Here is a 19,116-nt window from a genome sequence, read left to right as displayed (position 1 = left end):
CACCACAGTATGGGCAACCCCATTTTACAGAAGGGTAGTGACTTTTCCAGGGCCACACAACCAGAAATAGCCTGAGCCAAATTGACACTAGAGTTTTGTTTTGTTTTGTTTTTTTAAACTTACCTCTATGCCCAATGTGGGGCTGGAACTCACAACCCTGACATAGAGTCACATGCTTTACCGACTGAGCCAGCCAGGCACCCTAACACCAGAATGCTTGCTAGAATCCCCTAGTCCTCTTCTCTCCATAGGTAGTGGTGGGTGGGGTCCAGGCCTTGGATATTTGTCCCCAAATCAAGGATGAAGGGGGGAGCAATTCTAGGTCAAAAGTCACTAGATCTGATTTTAGCTACTTTCCTCTCTCAACTCCGCATTTCTTCCTACCCTTTCCTCTCTTTTCCAAGGAGCAGGGACCTTGCCTTCTGGAAGGTCTGGGGGGATTCTAGGGACTAGGGCAGAAAGACCGCTGGGTCTCTGGGATTTCTTGTTGTCTGTGATGGGGACTCCCTTTGGACATCCTTCTCACCCCAGCCTCAGTCTCGGGTTGGCTGACCGGCGGGCCGTCACGGTCCTGTCGGAGGGAGTGGGCCCTTCCGGTTTGGTTCAAGTCAGTCTAGGCCCACACCGGGGAGAAAGGGGTTAACGCCAGGTCCCAGGATCAAAGGGATCGGGAAGTTCCGGCGGCCCCCACTGGAGTGGAATGGGCAGACCTGCTAAGTGAGAGTGGTTTGGGACGGAAACGGGGGCCGTGCCAATCCGCGCTTCACCTCCATCAGCGCTTGGCATCCACTGGTAAACCGCCCCCCCCCCCCCCCCCCCCCCCCCCGCCCCAAGGCAGGGTTTCACTCCTCCCTCCACCCCTGTACCCAGAGTGAGCCACCTTCTCCCCGGGCCGGTCAGAGGCCGGCGCTCACCCCCTCCCGGAGCCAGGAGGGGCGTGCCTCCCTCCGGCTGCCCTCCCATTGTCTGTGCGGAGCCTGCTGAGGGGCTGCGAGGGGCGGGGCCGGGGCGGGCGGAGGGAGGGAGGGCGGAGGGAAGGAGGGGCAGGTGGGAGCGGAGGGGGCGGGGGGAGATGCTGAGGCTTCAGGGGCGGAGGAGGCGGCGGTGGCAGAGGAGAGAGCGGGAGGAGGGACGGGAGGCTGGAACAGGGCAGCCGAAGGCCGGGCCAGGTGGCTGGAGCGGGTGCCGGCCGCGCTGCGCTGCTCTCGGTTCCGACGGCCTCTTTCATGCGCTGAGGGCGCCCGGCTGGGCCGGGCCGGCGGCCGGAGGGGAGGCTCCTCTCCATGGTCCAGAAGACCAGCATGTCCCGGAGCCCTTACCCACCCTCCCAGGAGATCCCCATGGAGGTCTTCGACCCCAGCCCGCAGGTGAGGTGTGGTGGCCGGGCCCGAGGGCAGGGGGGCCGCTCCCGCGGACCTTGTGGGGTCGGCTCGAGGGACGCCGGGGAAGAAGGAGTTATGTGCCCGGCGAGGAGGGGCGAGGGGCGCCTGCGCGCCCCCAGTCCCTGCGGGTTAATGATTGATGGGCGCTTGGCCCGGAGTTGGGCTGCGGTTTGGCGGAGCGGGGAGGGGGCGATCGGGCCTCCTGTCACCCTCGCCTCGGCTCCCCCGCGTCAGGGTCTCTGCTGCTTGGGTACCGCTCCATGGGTTGAGAGTGGGGGTGCTGGCGGGGCAGCCGAGGGTTGAGGGAGGCTGGAGAGCGAGCTCAGGCAAAGGGGGCGACGCAGAGCACGCTCAGGGGCGCCAGGCGGGGGTGGGTGGGGCGGGGGAGGCACCGGGTGATGGCCGAGGCGATGGTCAGGGCGGTGCCAGCAGGCCTTCGGAGCCGCAGACACTGGCCTTAGAGGGTGGGGAAGGGGCCAGCCCTGGGCTAGACCCCCCCATCCTGGCACCTCAGCTACATCCTTCTTTTGGACCAGCTTCCCTACCCCAACACCCACGTTATCTTTCCTACTCCACCCCCCTCCCCTCCCCAGCCTTAGAAAACGCCTCCAAAGTTTGGAAAGTTGGATGGATGCCAACTCACTGTCCTGGAGGGGAAGACGCTGTGTTACCTGGGTGGTGGGGGGTGTCTGCCGCCCCACCCCTACTCACACTTACCTGCAACCTGGGTTATCCCCAGGAAGGGGCATTCTTGGGTGTGGTGTGTGCCCGTGGAGTGACCAGCAGTATCTGGGCTGGCTGGTTAGGGTCTGGGGTGGTCGTTCCAAGGGATTTCTCTGGGACCAGGCCATTCTCTAATCTGGCGACACTCCAAGGCTAGGATACCATTAACTCTTTTCTTGCCAGTGGAGAGCAACTGTAACCACCATGATAATGTGGTTGATGGGCATGGCGGTGGGGGGGAGCAGGTTAGACCTAAAAATACCTCCCTTCTCCACCCCAGGCCCCTTGGAGCCTGGAGGCAGCTGACTGGAGCCTTCCTTTCAGCTGTCCCTTGTCTCTCTGGGTGCCACTCCCTTTTCCCATCCTGGGGTGGTGGTGGTGGTGGTGTGAAACAGAGTCTGGGGCTCACTGAAGGATCCTCTTAAGTTTGTAGGGATCCTCAATCCTAGAGGTTGGGTATTTGTCTGGTTTGAGAGAAGGGGATGGGAGGGAGGATTTTTGAAGGGTTCCCAGGTACCCTTCTCTCCCATTTATCCATGCTCCTTGTACTCAGGCCTAAGGAACCAGAGCCCCTAATGTGATCATATCTAATCTAGCTTCTTTGGCAAAGAAACTCTAGGATTGACAGTGGGGGTAAGGGCTTGGAGGGCCTGAACCCTCAATCATCCCGCCCTACTTTGGAATGGCCTGGGGCCACGTGTGTATATGAGTTAAGGAGGGTAAGGAAGCAGCCCCCTTTACAGGAGGCCTGGAAATACCTGAATGTGTGGCCGATCGAGAGAGGTCAGACAGGGTCCACTCCACCCAAGCCAGGAGCCCAGCCAGTGAGACTGAGCCAGCCTACCCCAGGAAACAGTGGGGGTTGTGTCCCAGGCTTGTCTTGGGGCAGGGCCAAGGGGCATTGAACTCGATGCAGCCTGGTGGGGACCGTGGGGACGGGGCATAGGCAGTGGCAGCCAGGGGTTAAACAGTGGAAGCTTGATCCCTTTCCCCAAGGGGAGGGGTGTGACCACTGATTGTGAGGAGGGGGCTGAGGAAAGTCCTGCGGGGTCGGGTTGAGGGCTGCCCACTGGAGTGTGTTGGGGTTAGACGTTTCCTTTCTAAATACAGTTCCATGCCCTCCCCCAGCCCCCTCCCCGGAAATCTAGTTTGGGGTCTCCCAGGGCCGAGAGCTGCCACTCCCCTCCCCACTCTGCGGAAAAATGAAGGCAAGATTCGGTCACAGGAAGAGCTAAGCTGGGCCTGGGTTGGCGATTCCTCTTCTCTCTGGGGGCTACAGGCATACTCGGCCCCCCTGCTCCAGCTAAGGGGGAAAGGGAGGGGGACTCTCCCCAGCTCTCTCTGCCCCCCTAACACTGCAGGCAGCCTCTCCCTTCCCAGGAGGCCTCTGCAGCCTGCCCAGCATCTTAATTAGCTTTGCTGCCTAATGAGCCTCCAGCTTCTCAGCGCCTCCCCGTTCCCAGCCTCTCTGGCTTGGTTTGGGGGTTTCTGTGTGTGCTTCCTGGGGCTCTCTTGCACTGTCCCCCACCCCAGGGCTGTGGTCTGGGCCTTCCCTCCCCTTAGGGCTGTACCATCTCAGGAAGAAGATGGGGGGAAGGGTTGTTCAGATCAGGGGCTGATATTCCCAAGGCTTGGCTGTAGCTCTGGGCTTGATGGGATGAGGGTTGGGAAAGGCCCTTTCTGATTCCACTCTTGTCCCTTCCTGGCTTCTCCAGGGCAAATACAGCAAGAGGAAAGGGCGGTTCAAAAGGTCGGATGGGAGCACGTCCTCGGATACGACATCCAACAGTTTTGTCCGCCAGGTAATGGGGAGGCTGGGCTGAGAGAAAGGAGGTGGCTGGTTGGTGGAGACCAGCATTAGTGAGCTGGATCTGAGGCTTTCTCCAGGCACCCACCCCCATGTCATTTGTCACCTGCCTGGAACCACCGGATCACCCTTACCTCCATGACCTCTGCATATACTGTCAGCTGCACCCACTCCCTCAGCCCCCGCCCCGCCCCTCCCCCAGCTCCAGGCACCAGCCCCTGCTGCCTGCCTGCGTCATCTCTTTCAGGGACAGCCTGCCTCCTTCTAGCTTGCTTCGGGCTGTCACCCACTCCCCCTGCCGGCTGTCTGCTTCCATGTCCTCCCCCAGAATCTGTGACAGCGTGGGGTAGAAGCAGAGCCTAAGAAACGTAGAGCCAGGTCATCTGGGTCCCTGGAGCCCCGGGTAGGTAAGGGTCAGGGAAAGGCCCACGGCATGCCCAGCTATGACTGGTCTTTAATATGCAGAAAGTGTGTTGGTGGTGGTGAGGGCAGGAGGGAGTTGGTTTCAGAGAGCAGCACCCCTGAGCGAAGGGAGATAAGTGGATAGCTTTCTGGGGTCTTCTGTTCTCAGTCAGGAAGATGCCATTCTCCTCTGTGTTCTCACTCTCAACCCCAGGCCATCTCAGGCTCAGGGAGAGGCAGCCAGAGAGGCATGTGGTTGCTATGACTACAGAGCATCTCAACAAAGCCTGGTACCCAAAAAAGGCGAGAGAGGCTTGGGATCAGACAAGGAAAGGGAGTGTGCCAAAGAGGAAACGGGCAGGGCATATGAGGGCAGAGGACAGTAGGGAGGTCAGCCCCCCTTGGGCTGGAGAGAGAGAGAGGTGCCACGCAGATCCACCACAGATTGGAGTGAGCTCTTCTTTTTGATTCTTCTCTCTCCACGACGGTTGGCACCTGTGAGCTCAGGCCTGACTTGAGAGGGTCAGACAGGGAGCCCTCCATCCCAGCATCTTCCAAGTACACAGACGGATAAGAAGTCCTTTCTTCAGTCTTTTCCGCGTTCCTCCTGTTGCAGGGCTGGACCAGGGCCAGGGCTAGGAGGAATGACACCGTGCTCGGTGTGACGCCTCTTGACAGAGAAGGGCCTTGGTTCCTTCACTGTTTGCCACCACAGGGGATCAGACCCCAGCCTCTAATCCTTCCTCCTCTCAGCTCCCTCTCTCTGACCCCCAGTAGGTGGCGGGGAGTGGGGGAGCAGGCCTTGCCACATCTCTGAGCTAAATATACCCTAGCAGTTTGCACATGTAGCAACTTGCTTGTAACCTGAGCCCCCCGGGGGAACGGGCAGTTTGGGCCACCCCCTAGGCCAGCAGGGCCAGGCACTGAGGGCGCCGGGATGGAGGCGCCCAGCCGGACCCTCGTAGTGGTGAGCTAGGGATGGGGTAGGGATGGGTGGGAGCAGCCCCAAAGGGAAAGCTGGTGGGGGGGTGGTGCTCACTCCAGCCTGTCTCCTTGTCTCCTCACCATTCCTGCTCCTGCTCCTTGTCTCTGTGCGCGCATGTCTGTGTGTGTGCGTGTGTGCGTATGTGTGTTAGGATCAGTAAATGTCTCTCAGTCACTCTGTCTCTGGGTCTGTTTCTCTGGCTCTCTGGGCATCTGTCTCCCTGACCCTGAGTACTCCCCTCAGGAGGGGTGGAGAGTGGAGGATTAGCTGGTTTTCGCTCTCCTTCCTTTTTGTCTCTTTTCTTTTGTAAATTTTACACCCAAATTAGGTAGCGTATAGTGCAACAATAATTTTGGGAGTAGATTCCTTAATGTCCCTTACCCATTTAGCCCATCCCGCCTCCCACAACCCCTCCAGTAACCCTCTGTTTGTTCTCCATTTTTTTTTTTAATTTTTTTTTTTTAACGTTTATTTATTTTTGAGACAGAGAGAGACAGAGCATGAACGGGGGAGGGTCAGAGAGAGGGAGACACAGAATCTGAAACAGGCTCCAGGCTCTGAGCTGTCAGCACAGAGCCCGACGCGGGGCTCGAACTCACGGACCGCGAGATCATGACCTGAGCCGAAGTCGGCCGCTTAACCGACTGAACCACCCAGGCGCCCCTGTTCTCCATATTTAAGAGTCTCATGTTTTGTCCCCCTCCTTGTTTTTATATTCTTTTTGCTTCCCTTCCCTTACGTTCATCTGTTTTATATCGTGAAGTCCTCATATGAGTGAAGTCCCATGATTTTTGCCTTTCTCTGACTAATTTCGCTTGGCATAATACCCTCCACTTCCATCCACGTCGTTGCAAATGGCAAGGTTTCATTCTTTTTGATTGCCGAGTAATACTCCATTGTATATATACCACACCTTCTTTATCCACTCATCCATCGATGGACATTTGGGCTCTTTCCATACTTTGGCTATTGTTGATCCTTCTTGTCTCTTTTCTACCTTCCATTAGCGTCTCCACCCCCACCCCGATCTTGGTGCCTTCACCGAGTCTCCCATTGTTGTGCTCTAGCTGCTCAAGGAATGGGCAACCTCACTAGCTAATGACCAGGTCCCTCTGGGGGAGGTGGGACTTCGTTTTTTCTCTTTCCTAGGTCCCCTCCTTACCAAGCTAATGGGCATTCCTGGCCAAGTGACCCTTTCATGGCCTCAGGAAAGAACCGTCACGTGTCTGCAGTCCTGCTCTTTCCCCACATCACCTCCTGCCCCTGTAGCAACACCACCACTTCCCAGTCACACAAATTCACACCTCCTGGATCCTGCCCTCACGTGCCACACATCGTCAGGGACACTGACGCCTAGGGCGCTCCCCTGTTTGCGCTCATGTGCCCCTCTATGCATTCAGTCATGTATATCCAGCACATACCATAGAATGCACCCTTCTAAACACATTTGAAGTTGCACATCCAAGCACGCCTGTGAATAAGCATGTTCATTGACACTTTGGGTCTGGACAGGTTACATGTCTCACACATGTGCCCGCATCCCTGACAGAGTTTCTTGTGCTCTGGGATGGTCAGTGTGGTCAAGGCCAGCTTCCTGGCCTAGCCAGACTTCTGGGCCTGCCTTACCCCGAGCAGCCAGCAGCCCTAGTATTGGAGAGAGGGCCTGGCCCCTGTCCTGCTCTTAACTTGCCTCTTTTGCCTGCACTACCCCAGGAATCTTGGGTTCTCTTTTGTATCTCGTGAGAGCCTGAGGGTTGGGGCTCCCCTGATTCTGGCCGGAGAAGTAGGATTCTATCTTCCCTCACCGTTGAGCAGAAGATAGCAAAAGTTTTGGCGGCCCCGTCATGCAGAGCAAGAGCAGGCTGCCCTCTGCCCACAGTGCAGAGACCTCAGGCCTAAGCTGGTGGCTACTGTCCCTGGAAGGACTCAGTGGGCCTCTGCTGAGTCTATCTCAGCTGGTGCTGGGGGCAGGGGAGGGAAGGAGGAACTGGGAGCGGAGACTCGTCCCCTGGCACTCCTCCCCTGCGCTGTGCCCCTATCAGGTTCCCACCCCTCCCTGGGCCCCAAGCAGCTGTCCTTGAATCTGCCTTAACCCCCTGCTTGCTGCTGTCACCCTTCCTAGGGCCACACTTTCCCCAGGGGCCTGCAAATCTCAGTCCCTGGCTTCTCTCATCTAATACCACCTTTTCCTAGCCCCTGTGGCATCACGCTGGGCTGGCTGGGGCTTGAGGCATCCATGATAGGTGGCTGGTACCTCTGTGCCTTCCGAGGCCCAGGAACTGGGAGGCAGTGTTGGCCCTGAGCTGGCCCTGTGTCTGTTTTCAGGGCTCAGCGGAGTCCTACACCAGCCGTCCATCGGACTCTGATGTGTCTCTGGAGGAGGACCGGGAAGCCTTAAGGAAGGAGGCAGAACGCCAGGCATTAGCCCAGCTCGAGAAAGCCAAGGTGAGAAATACAGAATCAGGGGGCTGTCCTGGCATTATTTCTCTTACCCCCAGGCCTTAGAGATGGCCTGGATAGACCCAGGGTCAAGTCTTGTCCCAGCCACTTCTTAGCTGGTGTACCCCAGGGCCTTGACATGCCTCTGTCTTACAGCTGTAAAATGTGGGCTATAAAACTTGCCTTTTTATATAGTATAATAAGAGCCTGATAGTGTTTCTACACGTAATAAGAACTTGAGACTTTCTACTTCTTTCTGGAGTCATACTTCCTGGGCTAACTCTTCTTAGCTGTGTGATCTTAGGCAAGCCACTTAACCTTTCTGAACTTTAGTCTCATTCACTAAAATACAGATGATAATAGTAGTTAGCTTCTTTTTTGTTTTTTAAAAGATTTTAGTATTTTTCTTTTAAGTAATCCCTACACCCAATGTGGGGCTTGAACTCACAACCCCGAGAACAAGAGTCGCACACTCCACTGACCGAGCTTGCCGGAAGCCCCTAGTAGTTAACTTCCTAAGGTTTTTGTGATGCATAAGTGAGGTAATGCTTGTAAAGCATGTAACACGATGCCTGGAGCAGTAAATGATAGCTACTGTCATTATATTATTATTACTAAGATTTTTCTGGGTGTCATTCTGGGCTAATACCTACTGTCCCCCGTGGCCCCCTCCATCCTGAGAAGGCTGAAGTCAATTTTTATTTTTTTATTGTGAACTTTAACATACATACAGGAACACTACTGAAACCACTCGGTATACATTTTAGCGATCAACCAAACAAACCTCCGCATCATGCCCCCACCTCCCTCCAGCACATTACATTGTGGTTTAACCCTCTGGTTGTTATCCTTCCCGTGCACCTCCTCTAGACCAAGCCGGTGGCATTTGCTGTGAGGACAAATGTCGGCTACAACCCGTCTCCGGGGGATGAGGTGCCGGTGCAGGGAGTGGCCATCACCTTCGAGCCCAAGGACTTCCTGCACATCAAAGAGGTGGAGAGAGCACTTGGTATCTGGAAGGAGGGCAGGGGGGTGGGTACCAGGAGATGGGCAGCCGGAGCTCCGAGCCAAGCAGAGCTTGGCGGAATCCGCTGTGTGACCTTAGACAAATCTCTTCACGTCTCTGAGCCTCTAATTTTCCCTGGTAAAATGGGGCGGCGATGCCCAGGTCACACAGTTGTTGAGAGGGTTTGTGACGAGGTCTGGAGGTGGAGAGGCGGCATGCAGGCACACGTAGGGGTCAGCATTTACTCCTCTCCCTGCCGTTCGAGGGTAGGGCGGGCACGTGGTGGGACAGGGATGTGCTGGGGGTAGGGTGGTCCACGGCACAGGCAGAGCCAGGGGCCGGCTCTTTGAAGGTGCCGCCTCCTGGGCAGGGTTGGCGGGTCCAGTAGCTGTTGGCTCGCCACTCCAATCTCCCTCTTGGTCTCTCCCACCCCACCCGCTGTTGTTTGCAGAAATACAATAATGACTGGTGGATTGGGCGACTGGTGAAGGAGGGCTGTGAGGTTGGCTTCATCCCCAGCCCCGTCAAACTGGACAGCCTGCGCCTTCTGCAGGAACAGAAGCTGCGCCAGAACCGCCTCAGCTCCAGGTGTCTAGCTGGGGACCGCAGAGAGGCCATCCAGCTGGGACTAGGCCTCGAGGGTCGATCCACTGCCCTGAGCGCACAGAGCTGCCTCCGGCATCACCAGTGGGGCTGGAGGGTCTCCAGGGGAGTGGGGGGCAGGCGGCACGGGAGAGAACAAGGCTCCCCCACCCTGACGCCCACCCCTCCGCTCACAGCTCCATTTGCCTCTCTGCCCACACAGCAAATCAGGTGACAACTCCAGCTCCAGCCTGGGAGACGTGGTGACTGGCACCCGCCGCCCCACGCCCCCTGCCAGTGGTAAGAGCCGTTGCCACCTTAGGGAACGGGGCCGGGGGGAGGCCGTTGGGAGGAGCTCCTCGGTGGGGTGGTCTCCCATCGCCTGTCCTCTCTTCTCCCTGCAGTAGGGGGCACCCCAGTCCCGAGTCCTCCAAATACACCCAGCGGTACCCCCTCCGTGAAGAGTAGGGTACCCCCCCCCCCCCAGCTGGGCCCATCCGCGCCCATTCTCTCATGTCTCTCCTTCCCATTTCTTTGGTAGCTCCGTCTCTCTGCCTCCCTCCCCCACCCCACCCCCATTCATTTCTCCTAGCTCTGTTCCATTCACCTCTTCTTCTCTCTTTTTTCCCCATCCCATCCCTGCCTTCTGTACTGTGTCTCCATGTCCATCCCACTCCTCCCCACCTCGCCTCCCTCCTCTCTCCTGACTGCGGTCCAGGTAATGAAATGACTAACTTAGCCTTTGAACTAGACCCCCTAGAGCTAGAGGACGAGGAGGCAGAGCTCGGGGAGCAGAGCGGCTCTGCCAAGACTAGTGTTAGCAGTGTCACCACCCCGCCACCCCATGGCAAACGCATCCCCTTCTTCAAGAAGGTAATTCTTGCTGGGCCCTGGCAAGGGGGCGAGGGGTCAGGGCCCAGCTCTGGGGCAGGAGGAGGGGACCAGGATGGATTCAGATGCGGTACCAGCCTGATTCTGTGGGGAGCAGGGCCTCCTGCCAAGGAGCAGGGAGCGGGTGGGGAATGGGCACAGCGGGCTCCACACACAACCCCACTCTGGCCCACCCCCCAGGAAGGGACGGTTCTTGCAGCTGAAACACCCCTGCTCTTGGCAGGCGGTACCCCCTGACCCCACCACCACTGGAATCAGGGTCCGGTGCTAATGAAACCTGGCCTCATCCCTCGCTAGCACTGGGATATTCCATGTCCTCGCCCCTGCATGCGAAGGAGACACTGGGATGGTGACCCTTCTTTGTCCTCTGTGGACTCTGTGGGTCTAGTGTGGGCACATGAGGGTCTCCTGGCTGCATAGCAGGACGGTTAAAGGAACCTTTAAAATGGGAAGGTTCCTGGACTGCATTAGGGGTAGGAGATGGGCACCAAATTTGGGGCTGTCACCCTTCCCAGCTCTTTCCCAAGACCCAGAAAGGGGAAGGGTATGTCTGAATATTCCCAAATCCGCTGGATTGACTGTCAGCCCTCCCAGCCCTGATTTAGGGCCATCTCTGGCTCCCCCTTGGCATGGGGTCCCGTCCCCTCTCTCTGGCTCTGTCTGTCACTAACACGCATGCCCTGTTATCTCTCCTCGTCTGCCCGCTCTCCCTCCCTCTCTTGTCCTGGTTCCTTCCTTGCCCTCTGCCCCTGCCTGGGTGCCCTTCCCTCTCTCCCCCACCTCCCCACTCTTGGCAATCTCTGGACCCAGCCAAACAGAAGCAGAAGTCGGTGAGTATCACAGCTTTCTGTGTCCCCCTCCCCACCTCCTGGGATGAGCTAGTGGGACCTTCTAACACCCATTCTTGTGCCCTCCCCACCTCTCCCCCGCCCCACCCTTCTCTCACCCTCCCCGATTCTCCTTGGCCATCCCTCCCCATCCCACCTCAATCCTCACATCTGGGCTCTGGGACCCGGGGGAGGAAAGAATGCATGGGGGAGCCTGGAGGCTGGGGAAGAGGGGCTAATGTCATCCCCACTCTGGGCTTTCCCTTCCCTGCTTCCCCCTCAGACAGAGCATGTGCCCCCCTATGACGTGGTACCTTCCATGAGGCCCATCATCCTGGTGGGACCGTCGCTCAAGGGCTATGAGGTAGGAGCCCCTAGAGGGGAGTGGACCCAGAGGGGCCCAGACCTCCAGAGAGATGCTACAGAGTTTCATACCCCAGACAGATCTCCTGGAAAGGCCCAGATTCCCAGGGTATCTCCCCAGAGGGCTACAGACCTACAGGCCCAGAGGGGCCTGACCCACAGGGAGACCCATTCAGAAGTATCTGGTTCCCCCCTCCCAAGACCGCCCCCTCCCCCCCCCCGAGAAGGGTCCCCCCCAGAGATACCACCTAGAAGAACCTTTGGAATCAGAGATCTCATTGGAAGCTCCTCACACCCAGAAAGAATTCCCCCACCCCCCCTTAGAGGCCCATTTATCTCAGGAATTTGAGAAGAAAATAGAATGTGAGGGTGTAAATACTCAGCAGCCCACCCACACCTGACTTCTTCCCCCCCAACCCCCAACCTCAGGTTACAGATATGATGCAGAAAGCTTTATTTGACTTCTTGAAGCATCGATTTGATGGCAGGTAAGACCCCACTCTCACTCTAGTCCTGTGCTGCTGGGGATGGGCAGGGTGGCTTGAATGATGATTCTGGGACTCTTGGACTGAGGTCTAGGACTTGGAGCCTTGGGAGTGGGCAGCGGATTCTAGCCCATCCTGACCCCTCAATCCCCCTGTCCCATCCCTCAGGATCTCCATCACTCGTGTGACGGCGGACATTTCCCTGGCTAAGCGCTCAGTCCTCAACAACCCTAGCAAACACATCATCATTGAGCGCTCCAACACACGCTCCAGCCTGGGTGAGCCCACCCTGCGACCCCCCTTCCGGGCCCAGACCTGGGAAGGGAGGGAGGTGGGGGGGCATCTCCAGAAGTGTTCTATTGCCCACCGTCTCTTGGGGAGGCTCCCCTACATGCCCCCTTCCCCATGACTCCATGTCTCCCAGCTGAGGTTCAGAGCGAGATCGAGCGAATCTTTGAGCTGGCCCGGACCCTTCAGTTGGTGGCTCTGGATGCTGACACCATCAACCACCCAGCCCAGCTCTCCAAGACCTCACTGGCCCCCATCATTGTTTACATCAAGATTACTTCTCCAAAGGTGGGTGTGGGAGCCTAACCCTAGTGGGGACAGCAGTGCTCTGGAGTCGGGTGGCCTATGTTTAAATCTCAGCAACTGCTTATTAATTCTGTGACTGAATCTCCCCGAGCCTTATTTGCCTGCTCGGTAAAACTCCATCAAATGGACATGGTGAAGATTGAACCTAATGTGAATGCTTAGCACTTAGCAAAGTGTCTGGTATAATGTGCTTCCTCATGTATTAGCTAGTATAAATATCATTAATAGGGTCATGCAGGCCAGTCCCCTGTCTCCACTCTGGTTGACCTCCCATCCTTGGTGGAGGAAACTGAAAGAATTCTGTGCTTTTTGTTGCAGTGCCACCCAACTGCTTGGCAGTTGGGAGGTCTTTACTGTCATTTGATTTTGTCCCTTTTTGCTGCACTGTCCTCAGTTGGACCTTGATAGAGATGAATCGGTAGGAAGGCTAATTTACTTATTTTTCCTACTATAGCTCTGTGAGTTTTTCCTCCTAGATGTTAGTGGGGTTTGAGAAACGTGGAGGGCGAGTTCAGGTGCAGTATTTGAAGTTAGAAGATAGCACTGGGTTCAAGTCTTTATTAATTAATTCATTAATTAAATTTTGTTGTTTGGTTGTTGTTGTTTATTGAGCTTGGGACCTCTGGGGGATTTATTTAGCCTCTGAGCCTCAGTTTCTTCACCTATAAAATGGGAATTAAAAACCCTCCCTTGTTATCGTTGAGAGGATTTCAGGTGATAATGTAAAGAGCCCAGAGTTCTGTCTGATTCATGATGACAACCAAGGGCGGTAACTCTTATTTCGTGATGCTACCCAGTTCCTTAACCCTAACCTTTCTGAGTCCTCAGTTTCTGATGAGCTAAAAGGGAATGATAGGATTTAAGTACTTCCTGGGGTGGTTGAAAGGATCAAATGAAATATGGATACAAAAACACTTTGTGAGCTAGAAAGTAACAGATGCTTCAATTTCTCCCACTGGGCACTGAGGTTGAGGGTGGGGACTCTGGAGCCAGAATGCCCAGAGTTTACCAGCATTGCTGCTCCCCAGCTCTGTGCTCCTTTGGCAAACCCCCTAACTCCTCTGTGCCCGTTTCCTCGCCTGCAAAGTAGGGATCCTCAAATGGTGGTGGTGAGGATTGCGTAAGTGAATTAACCAGGCAAAGTGCCTGGTACCTACCAAGTTCTACGGCTATTACTTTTTTATTTTTCTTTTTTTAAGATTTTTTGTTTTGAGATAATTCCAAGTCTAGAGAAAAGCTGCCAGAATAGTACAAGAACTGCCATTCTTTTGACTGCCCTTCACTCAGATTCACTCATTTTTTAACAGCTTTATTGAGATAATTCCCACACCATTCAATTCAGCCATTTAAAGTATATTATTCAATTTTCTTCAGATTCACTAATTTTGGACACTTTGCCACACTTACTTTATCCTTCTGTATATATGTATTATGTTATATGTATATATATTTTTTCTGGACCATTTGAAAGTAAATTGCGGATATCATGTCTTTATTCCTAAATACCTCATCATGTATGTCTTAGCAGCGAGGATGTTAATTTATATAACCATAGTACAGTTGCCAAATTCAGGAAATATTATATTTTAAAATGTTTATTTATTTTTAAATGCTAATTTTTTAATTTTATTTTTGAGAGACAGAGGGAGAGAGACAGAGAGAGAGCGAGCACGGGTGGGGGAGGGGCAGAGAGAGAGGGAGACACAGAATCCAAAGCAGGCTCCAGCCTCCCAGCTGTCAGCACAGAGCCCGAGGCGGGGCTCGAACCCACGAACCATGAGATCATGACCTGAGCCGAAGTCGGACACTCAACCGACTGAGCCACCCAGGCGCCCAAATGTTTATTTTTAAATTTTTTTTTTTTCAACGTTTTTTATTTTATTTTTGGGACAGAGAGAGACAGAGCATGAACGGGGGAGGGGCAGAGAGAGAGGGAGACACAGAATCGGAAACAGGCTCCAGGCTCCGAGCCATCAGCCCAGAGCCTGACGCGGGGCTCGAACTCACGGACCGTGAGATCGTGACCTGGCTGAAGTCGGACGCTTAACCGACTGCGCCACCCAGGCGCCCCTCAAATGTTTATTTTTAAGAGAGAGAGTGCGCATGCATGAATGGGGGTAGGGGCAGAGAGAGAGGGGGACAGAGGATCTGAAGCAGGCTCTACGCTGACAACAGAGAGCCCCTGACAGCAGAGAGCCTGATACCGGGCTCGAACTTGAGAACTGTGAGATCATGACCTGAGCCAAAGTCGAACACTTAACTGACTGAGCCACCCAGGCGCCCCAAGAAATATTTTAAAACAGTCTGTCATTTTTCATCAGTTGTCTCAATAATGCCTTTTTTGGCAATTTCCCCCTCAACCCAGGATCATGTGTTGCATTTAGTTGCTTTATCTCTTTAGCATTCTTTTTTTTTTTTTTAACGTTTATTTATTTTTGAGACAGAGAGAGAGACAGAGCATGAACGGGGGAGGGGCAGAGAGAGGGGGAGACACAGAATCGGAAGCAGGCTCCAGGCTCTGAGCCGTCAGCCCAGAGCCCGACCCCGGGCTCGAACTCACGGACCGCGAGATCGTGACCTGAGTTGAAGTTGGACGCTTAACCGACTGAGCCACCCAGGCGCCCCTTTTTAGCATTCTTAAACTGGAACATTTCCTCAGCCTTTCCTGGATTTTCATGACACCGACATCTTTAAAGAGTACAGATCACTGATTTAGTAGACTGTTCCTCAGTATGGGTTTGCTTGATATTTCATTGTGATGAGGTTCAGATTTTGCATTTTTGGTGGGAATAGCACCAGAGCGATGTGTCTCTGTTGTGTAATTGGTGATGTTAACTTTGATCCTTTAGTTAAGGCTGTGGCTTTATGTTTACTATTATTTACCATTATCACTGGTAAACATTATCGTTATTGAGATGAGAGTAGCAATCGTGGCTCCCTAATGGGATTATTGTCCGGACAAAATGAATTGACCACGAAAGCACAACATGGTGCCTGTGTAGAGCAAGTGTCCCATAAAGGCTGGCTGCTGCTGTTAACGTGGAGATGTCTGCCTGGAGAATGAAGCTATGAAGAAGGTTAGAGGGTTCAGGAAGGAGAATCACCCCCTTTCAAATAGCCACTTCCCAGGAGAGCCTGGGCATTGTGGTAGGACAGACACGGGGCAGGGGAGGTCATTTCTGAAGACGTGGCCAGGGCTGAGAGTCCTCTAACATCCCCCCGGCTCTGACACACTGGGGCCAACCAGGACCTGCCTCTCTGATAGGATGTGTTGTGGGGTCCCTCTAGCTCCTCTTCTCTCCTCCCAAACCAGGTACTTCAGAGGCTCATCAAGTCCCGAGGGAAGTCTCAGTCCAAACACCTCAATGTCCAAATAGCGGCCTCAGAGAAGCTGGCGCAGTGTCCCCCGGTGAGTGCTCAGACCCAGGGAAAGGGAAAGGGGGACATTGGGGTTGTCCTGTTTCCTCTGGCCTGCGTCAGAGACAGAGTGACCAAGAGCACCAGGGTGGGGTCTGTTAGAGTGCCCTGGTCTTGAGGGGAAAAGGGTGCTGGACCCCGGAAGCACCACTTCTCTGTGGGGAGACAGGCCCCTCTTCCAGCTTTGGTTGCCTTCTACCTAGAATGAGAGAGTCGGGCTATTCTGGGTGCCAAGACCTTTGGTAGTTCTGACAATGTATGTATCTGAGAGTCCTCCTCTTCCTGGACATCCAGAGGTTTCTTTTTAACTTTGTCATTCAACCCTTTGACTCCACCCACTGCACCCAGGCCACACCCCTCACCCCCTTGGTCACGCCCAGCTCATCCCAGCCCTGCCCCCTAACCCCGCCTCCACAGGAAATGTTTGACATCATCCTGGACGAGAACCAATTGGAGGATGCCTGCGAGCACTTGGCCGAATACTTGGAAGCCTATTGGAAGGCCACACACCCGCCCAGCAGCACTCCGCCCAATCCGCTGCTGAACCGCACCATGGCTACTGCAGCTCTGGCCGCCAGCCCCGCCCCTGTCTCCAACCTCCAGGTACAGGTGCTCACCTCACTCAGGAGAAATCTCAGCTTCTGGGGCGGGCTGGACGCCTCGCAGAGGGCCAGGTCGGTGCCCCAGCAGCAGGAGCACGCCATGTAGGCGTCCCATCCATCTCCCCTCCTGCCCAAGGCTCGGGACTGGAGCTCAGGGAACATGGGGAAGGAAGGGAAGAGCTTTATTTTGTAAAAAATGTGGTGAGTGGCAGCTTCTGGTGTCTGTGGTTTTTGATGGGTTTGGGGCTGGCTCGTGGTGCCTCCCTGGGCCTGGTCCCATAGGACTGTATCTGCTGCCCTAGGGGATTTTGGATATGAGGCCTGACTGGGGCCTTATGAGACAATTGACTAGGAAGAAAACATAAGGAAGACTGGTATTTTCATTCACTGGACTCCACACTCATTTTATTTTTATTTTTATTTAGTTTTTAAAGTAATCTCTGCACCCAGCGTAGGGCTAGAACTCACGACCCCCAAGATGAAGAGTCACATGCTCTACCAACTGACCCAGCCAGGTGCCCCCACACCCATTTTAGACCCCACAGAAGTCACAGCATTTTAGACCCAATAGAGCTAGGGCCCTCAGACCCAGGGAATCCCACGGAGCAGGGCCATTAAACCCGAAGAGACTGTCCCCTCTCCCAGAGCCCTAATCCCAGGAGTTTCCTCAGAGGGGCCCCAGAATGAAGTATCTTCTATGAGTTGATGCCATACCTCCCATCCTTCTCCCGGTGAAACACATTCCAGGGAAGGCCCTCCTGTGGGTGCCCTGCCCTGGCTCAGCCTCCTCCCATGGGAGCTGCTTCCCATCTCTGAGCTCGCACCACTATTTGGTTCTAGATTAGAGCCAGGAGAAAGCCAAGAAATCATTCTAAGACCATTGCTTTTCAAATTTGTTTTCAGTAACAGCCCATTTGTTCATTGCAACTTACAAGAAGCCTCAGTATATAAAGTGTCCTTGCTCTACTCGGAGGGAGCTGGTGGCTTAGCTTCCATTTCACCTTCTCAGGGACCCCTGAAGCACTTTTGTGCCCTTCCCACTCCACCCTCGGTCTCCAAGGAACAGCTTAGAAACTGCTGGTCTAATCCCTATCACACCACCACAGAGAAACTGAGCCGTAGAGAGGAGAGTCATTTGCTCAGGGTCATACAGCTTGAAGCGGCAGGGGATGGGACCAGAACCCAGGCCTTCTTGCACCTCACCCAACCACCTCCATGGTGACAGTGACCATCAGATCACCTTCACGTGGCATTTGGTGCTGAGGATGTTGGGCCACCTCATTGTCTCTACTGGGGGATAGAGACCCATTGGCTTTCTCCAGCCTGCTGCTTCGATCTTTGCTGGGGGTACACGGGAATCTCATCAACCTTGGAAACTTTGTTCTCTGACTAGGGACTGGCTAGGGGAAAGCGTAGGGGTTCTGGAAGCCTGCGGTTGGGGTCTGGTTTGGGCTGAAGGAGCTGGGGTTAGTGAGCTCTGAGCTGAAATTCCCTTAGTGTATTTGGAAAACTGGGGCAGTGACTAACCCAATCAACCACTAACAAGTGGCGATACTAATGAGCTGTTAATGATGATTTAGCCCAAGACAGCATTAATGACGTGCATTGAGGAAGCAATGACAAATTGTTCGTGGGCTCTCTAGCATGGTTACTGGAAAAGTTCATGCCTCCTCACGTCTTATGAATGTTGGGTGCCTCCCGTCCCAATAGAGGAGCAAATGCCCTGAGGTCTGTCCTCTGGCTGGGCTGTAGAGCCGTTTGCCTGACTGCCCATCCCCTAGAGCCAGTACCCACCTCCTGTAGCCAGGCTGCGTATCTTGGTGCCGTTACTAACCTGCCTTGCTTTGTTGTGTCTCTTTCACCCCTGCCTGATCTGCATGGTGTGTGCTGTCCGTCTGCTAACCAGGGACCCTACCTTGCTTCCGGGGACCAGTCGCTGGAACGGGCCACCGGGAGCACGCCAGCGTGCACGAGTACCCGGGGGAGCTGGGCCAGCCCCCAGGCCTTTATCCCAGCAGCCACCCACCAGGCCGGGCGGGCACCCTTCGGGCACTGTCTCGCCAAGACACGTTTGATGCCGACACCTCTGGCAACCGAAACTCTGCCTACACGGAGCTGGGAGACTCATGTGTGGACATGGAAACTGACCCCTCAGAGGGCCCAGGGCTTGGAGACCCTGCAGGGGGCAGCACCCCACCAGCCCGGCAGGGATCCTGGGAGGATGAGGAAGAAGACTGTGAAGAGGAGCTGACCGACAACCGGAACCGCGGCCGGAATAAGGCCCGCTACTGCGCAGAGGGTGGGGGTCCAGTTTTGGGGCGCAACAAGAATGAGCTGGAAGGCTGGGGGCGAGGTGTCTACATCCGCTGAGAAGCAGGGGCCACACAGTGGGGGGAAGGGCTCTGAGCCCGGGGGAGGGGCGGGACAGAGGGACTCACCACAGGGATGTATCTTTCCTCCAGGGGGCGCTGTCTCCCACCTTTCAGATGCCTTTGCTCGATTTTTGGGGTTTCTTTGGTGGTAGCATCCCACCTCCTGGGATAACTTTAAGCCCCAACTGTAGGTTTTTCACTTACCTGCTGTGGATGGATAGGGGGATGCCCACCTTTCT

General features: G+C 55.1%; 1 protein-coding gene across 1 annotated transcript; it reads left to right on the top strand.

The window, feature by feature from the left end:
- The first annotated feature begins 1,105 nt into the window (after window positions 1–1,105).
- On the top strand, window positions 1,106–18,875 carry CACNB1 (calcium voltage-gated channel auxiliary subunit beta 1). The gene is given in 15 exon segments (XM_042916726.1): window positions 1,106–1,367; window positions 3,821–3,907; window positions 7,625–7,744; window positions 8,609–8,731; window positions 9,196–9,332; window positions 9,550–9,626; window positions 11,028–11,047; window positions 11,328–11,408; window positions 11,837–11,895; window positions 12,061–12,170; window positions 12,317–12,468; window positions 15,800–15,895; window positions 16,321–16,506; window positions 18,412–18,457; window positions 18,460–18,875. Coding segments are annotated over 15 exon segments (1,794 nt in total). The 5' UTR covers window positions 1,106–1,283.
- The last annotated feature ends 241 nt before the right edge of the window (window positions 18,876–19,116 follow it).

This window comes from Panthera leo, chromosome E1 (genome assembly GCF_018350215.1).
Source record: "Panthera leo isolate Ple1 chromosome E1, P.leo_Ple1_pat1.1, whole genome shotgun sequence".
Lineage (NCBI taxonomy): Eukaryota > Metazoa > Chordata > Mammalia > Carnivora > Felidae > Panthera > Panthera leo.
This window is presented reverse-complemented; position numbering and strand designations above follow the sequence as displayed.